This window comes from Ictalurus furcatus, chromosome 5 (genome assembly GCF_023375685.1).
Source record: "Ictalurus furcatus strain D&B chromosome 5, Billie_1.0, whole genome shotgun sequence".
Lineage (NCBI taxonomy): Eukaryota > Metazoa > Chordata > Actinopteri > Siluriformes > Ictaluridae > Ictalurus > Ictalurus furcatus.
This window is the reverse complement of record NC_071259.1, coordinates 1,526,682-1,532,791: the sequence shown is the minus strand read 5'-3', so window position 1 is coordinate 1,532,791 and position 6,110 is coordinate 1,526,682. Positions and strand designations below refer to the sequence as shown.

The window sequence follows — 6,110 nt, the reverse complement described above, 5'->3', positions numbered from 1 at the left end:
GGGACTGGCATTATAGAAACTGGGGACTGGCATTATAGAAACTGGGGACTGGCACTATAGAAACTGGGGACTGGCACTATAGAAACTGGGGACTGGCATTATAGAAACTGGGGACTGGCACTATAGAAACTGGGGACTGGTACTATAGAAACTGGGGACTGGCACTATAGAAACTGGGGACTGGCACTATAGAAACTGGGGACTGGTACTATAGAAACTGGGGACTGGCACTATAGAAACTGGGGACTGGCACTATAGAAACTGAGGACTGACACTATAGAAACTGGGGACTGGCACTATAGAAACTGGGGACTGGCACTATAGAAACTGGGGACTGGCACTATAGAAACTGTGGACTGGCACTATAGAAACTGGGGACTGGCATTATAGAAACTGGGGACTTTCACTATAGAAACCATAAGTGTGTTAATACAGACCAGAATCCAGCAGCGCTGATGTAAAAGAAAGTTTAATCCAGCCAATTTGGTTTATTACTTGTGTTTTAATCCAGGATGAGACGTTTGTCCTCCACCCCCGTCCCCCCCCTTCCCCAAGTCTCAGTAATCCATCTGACCGGGAATCAGGGTGGACACTGAGGAATGTGTTTGCGTCCTTGCGTCTTTGTGTTGTTTATCCGTATTTGTTTTTCCGTGACACATTTCCTCAGGACACACCCTCCATTAGTCACCGAGTGAAAGGCTCGGGTGTTTAAGTAGGCTCTGCCACGTTCGCGTCCGCGCTGCGTAAATCACCCGGCTCTGACTGATCATAAATATCTGCGAATCAGACTCGCTATCCATCCGTACACGGCGAACGAGTGGAGAGGAGAATGAGAGAGCGAACGAGAGAGAGATTGCAAGGTCGACGAGAGCTTCAGCTGTAATTAGCACCGCATTTAAAAGCGGCGCAGGACCCGGGCAGCCTGCGGAGGTGTGAACCTCCAGCCTTCAGACAGCAGCACTTCTTTAACAAAATGATAAATAATTCAGATTATTCTAGAGTTGAACAGAATTTCAGACACCTTGCTGTGGGCGGGGCCACCAAAACGGGCGGGGCTGAGTGTTTAACTTTATGCAAATGAGTCGGAGTAAGTACTGATGTGTTCCTAGTTGAAGTGGAAGAAAAATATCTATCTCTTACGCTTCAAATACGTGAGAATTAAAAAAAAAATGTAAACTTTTTTTAATTCTGATATTTTTGTGTGAGCGTGATTAGCGCATTAGCATAAATATCAGCTACGATGCCGTGAATCACATGACAGTCGGTCGATATTGTCTTTCAATTTTTAAAAAAATCAATTGCGTTTCATTCAGCAGACGGATTTTTCTGAGTGACTTTAATGAGACAGAATCCATATCACTATAAATTACAGCTGGGAATGAAACTAGGTAATAATTTATCATTAATTCATCATTAATATTCGTAATTAACGTTAATATTTGAACTTTAATACTGGGATCACTTTCAGGTTTCAGTTGACATTTTGCTTAATCAGTTCTTAATTCCGTATATTCGTTAATAAAGTCATTTATTTATGTCGCAGGTTTTTTTTTTTGCATAATTTTCTCAACATGGTATTTTTTTTATCTTTTATATATCAGTTATTATGATTTCTTTTTGATTAAAATAGTTTCATTAAGTCTTCCGCGTGTCTTTATTTAATATCTGTCTTTTCCAGCTGTTCATTTACTCTTATTAACTGAGTTTTATCTCTCTTTTTTTAATTTAATTTAGCTGATTAATTTATTTAATCGTCAGTAATATCCCTGGCCGGATCACGCTCCGTGAGGTCGAGGATAACGATAACGCTTGGGGGAATAACCCTGAATTCTCTCTTTCTCCTTATTGAACTCTTCACCACGTGATCCATCGCCGCGTTAAAACACGGTCTAAGGATTTATTTTATTTCATTTGGATTTTTGTGCTATGATCTGCCAATTCTGTTTACGTTTGAGACGCAAGGTATTTGGCAGACGCCGTTATCCAGAGCGACTTACAATCATTCGTATCCACTTACAATTATTCACAACCCGGACACGTTTCACGTCGATGTTTACACAAAAATCACGTGACGTCCCGGGTCTGGGATTCTGTAAGAAATCTATGCGTGTGAGGAATGCGTGCGAGTTACGTTCATGTACAGCAACTTTAAAATCCTTATAAAGGGCTCAAACTAAACTTTTCTCTCTCGTGTGGTGGGGGGGTGGGGGGATGGGGGTGTGTGAAGTGTGTCAGGACCGCTGAACTCATCAGTCTCCTCAGCAGCAGCGTGTGACGTAAGATCGATGTGTGTGCTGTCGGCTGTGATCCAGAGGGTATGATAGCCTTCAGCTAGGATGATTACACTCAATAAACAGCTCAGATCTAATCCACAGGGACGAGCGCTAAAGCGCTAATGCTAATACTTAAGCAATAAAGTACATAAAAAAAAATAAATATCTAAAATCAAAATGAACGATCACGTATCCACGTATCTGTATTATATTTTCTATGTGCATGGTGATTGGAGTCGGAGACGGATGCAGTTTCGAAACCAATTGGTGTTGTTATTATTATTATTAATTTATTTATTTATTTATTTATGTAATATTTTTACAAACTCTCAATCGTGTCTAAGACCATGTTTAGCGAGACCTAAAGTCCAAGACCGAGTCAAGTCCAAATCGATACAGATAACATCACGGGACCGGACTCGAGTCCTGCAGACATACAGTCATCCGTGTCGTGAAATAAACGTCAGTGAGAAGTGACGAAGCTTCTGATGAAGTGGTGAAATGTCTCGCGGGCGAGACGTAGCGGCGAAGACGGATGAAAGTCCAGACTTTCTTATTTTATAACAAGCAAACAAAACGTGCAAAGTCAAAGCAAGAGTCATAACCTGAGCAAGACAAGAACAGAGACTTAGCAGCTTAGCGACAGAGGAATATCAGGACTTAAATAAGGACAATAATCGAGGAGGAAACACAGTCCAGGTGAGTGCGATCAACAGGAGAGGAAGAGCATGTGACACGGTCACGCGTCTAATGGGGCTGATGGGAACTGAAGTCCAAGATGTTCGTATGGTGACCAAAACGGACGCGGAATCAAATTTTGCGTTTGGTTTATTGTTTTAAATAAATGTTGTCTGTGAAACAGTCATGGTAACCAATGTCCATCCATTTCCTGACATTGTTGGTTTAGGTGTCCACATGATACCAGCCCTCTGACCTTCACGTCTCTTCTCTGTGTCAGTTGCAGAAAGCCGAATCCCAGAGACGCTCCCGCGTTACTCCTCCTCGCCCACCTACCTGCCCGTCAATTACCAGCTCCTCAACTCCGAGTCGTCGTTCTTGCTGAAGGAGGCCACGCAGGACTTCATGCGCAACTCGAGCTTCCTCTCGAGGACCGAACCCTTCTTCATCCACCAGGCCAGGAAACCTCCAACCCTCAGAGCCAGCTACGGCTCGCTCTCAGTGGAGCAGCCCGTTCCTCCGGAGCTCCTCCAGCCTCCAGGCTCTTTCATCACCTCCTCCACGCTCTTCACCTTCAACTGGAAGGTTCAGACCTTCATCCTGAGACAGAAGATCCACCTGGACAAGCCCAGGATCCAGGTGCTGTTCTACATCTCTGGGAGGGACTGGGACGACTACAGCGTGGTGGACAAACTGCCCTGCGTGCGTATGTTCGCGTTCCACGAAACGCAGGAAGTACGCGGGAGCTGCCGGCTGCAGGGGGAGCTGGGAGTGTGCGTCGCTGAGCTGGAGCCTCCCACATCGTGGTTCGCTCCGCCCACCGTCATTCCCGGACGGCAAAAAATCTCGGATCTTCCCGAGGGAAACCAAGTGGCGCTTTATTACTCTCTGCGGTCAGCACAAAACGGACAGTGCCTCGGAAAGGATCCGGGGTTCAGGAATCCCGGCCAGCCGGGAAGCCAGGAAGACTTGTTCGGATCTACCACGTCGACTCCGATGAAGAGGATCGGAACCGTGAGGTTGTTTAGGACTCCCGCCGACCCGGAATTATCCGAACAGAGAGTGGACGGGAATTTTGCGGTGCTCGTGCCATCAGCGCCGGTCCGGCCCAGGGAAAGCGTATCGGCTTACGTCGCCGTTTCTCCCTACTCACCCGTGGAAATGTTCACTTTGAGGTAAGACTGACGGGAATCTCACAGCAAAGAGTTCTTGAAAGTAATGTTACACGAGTATAATGTTCCGCAGAAAATTTTCAGTAGTGTGCCTGTGTGTTTGTGTTAGAAAGTGCAGAAAGTGTCAATTGTGTCACTTTCTTAAGGATGGAAAATCTTTTGTTGTCACGTACACACTGTTTGGTCCGTTCGAACGGAACCCTGGTGTGTTTGTAGTTACGGACCAAATAGCAAACGAACCCAAATGATCAATTTCACTCTGATTCACTCTGATTCATACTCTGATTCACTCTGATTCACTCTGATTCAGACTCTGATTCACTCTGATTCATTCTGATTCAGACTCTGATTCACACTGATTCAGACTCTGATTCAGACTCTGATTCACTCTGATTCAGACTCTGATTCACTCTGATTCAGACTGTGATTCACTCTGATTCACTCTGATTCAGACTCTGATTCACTCTGATTCACACTGATTCAGACTCTGATTCACTCTGATTGAGACTCTGATTCACACTGATTCAGACTCTGATTCACACTCTGATTCACTCTTATGCAGACTCTGATTCACTCTGATTCACTCTGATTCAGACTCTGATTCACTCTGATTCACACTGATTCACACTCTGATTCACTCTTATGCAGACTCTGATTCACTCTGATTCAGACTCTGATTCACTCTGATTCAGACTCTGATTCACACTAATTCAGACTCTGATTCACACTCTGATTCACTCTTATGCAGACTCTGATTCACTCTGATTCAATCTGATTCACTCTGATTCAGACTCTGATTGTCCTTTTATTCATTAAACTAAACAACAGCAGCAAAAAAAAAAGGTAAACTTTCGAAAATATAAAATGGTTGAACGCACTACAGTGGAGTCTTTGTGGTGTATTTAAACGTCGACGCTTCTTCGATAAGATAGATACGAGGATTTCTCAGACAGCTGGCATGTTTTTCAATGGATTCTTAAATATCGACTACACGTGTGCGTGGTTGTCTAACGAGTGATTCTATAAAACCTGCCCCTGGTACTTGACTCGGACTTTTGGAGCAGACGGTTTGCATGTCCGTCGAGCTTTTCCCAGGAACGTCACTCAGGAATCCCACGTCTGTTTAATGAACCGTTCGTGTTCTTCCTTCCGGCTCCTCTCCCGCTCTGCTCTGTTCTTCACCGTGGTCACTCTCATTACAGTTTGGCCACGTCGTCTTCGCAGCACAGCGTATTCCAACTCGCCGTAGCCCCGGAACCTCGTTCCGTCTTCATCCCCGAGGGAAAACATTCAGCCGGTCCTTAATTAGAGTTTGCAGATGTGGCTAAGTGATTTGGGTAATTAACACACAATGCAAATGAGGATGTCATCAATTAGAACGCGAGTCCATTAGCATAACGAGTGTCGGTTCCTCAGATTGCAATCACAGCGGGGTGAGAACGTTTATAAACCGTCAGAGACAAAGTCGGGACAAGAGGTCAAGCCAGTCCTTCAACCCTTATGAAGGAAGAGAGGCTAGTCAGCGGCTATGCTAGCAGGCTAATGTACATGAAAGGCAGAGCTGAAGGAAGATGCTACTGCTGCGTTGCGTTTCCTTTTATAAAGGCAACTGAGATGTAGACAGGATTAGAGCGCCAGATGACGGATTATACAGTATTCTATTGGTATGAATGATATATTAGCGTGTTAGCGGTGTTGGGTAGTGGCTAACCACGCACAGTGATGCTACTAGCTTAGCTACGTTTATTAATACATAATAGCAGTTAAAGTTATTTTCACAATATTGTAGCTTTTCCAGTAACAACCGTTCTACGTCGACGTGAAGTCGGAAGCTCGTAATTACGCTAACGTAATTACAGCTTGTAAGCTAGGAATTGTCCGTCATGCGTAAACACTCAAAATGGCGGCGGTGGCGGCAGTAAAATGTAGTTAAGGAGTTTATCCCGTAACGATTCGGGTTGATAACGGACTGTTATTAACGTCGTAA

General features: G+C 44.6%; 1 protein-coding gene across 1 annotated transcript in view; it reads left to right on the top strand.

Annotated features, from left to right (window-relative positions):
- The window catches only part of LOC128607296 (transmembrane protein 132C-like), a 58,341-nt gene extending 54,211 nt beyond the window's left edge, over nucleotides 1-4,130 (top strand). The window contains exon 2 of the mRNA XM_053623998.1: nucleotides 3,232-4,130. Coding sequence (XP_053479973.1) covers nucleotides 3,232-4,130 — 899 coding nt within the window. The remainder of the gene's footprint in view (nucleotides 1-3,231) is intronic.
- The last annotated feature ends 1,980 nt before the right edge of the window (nucleotides 4,131-6,110 follow it).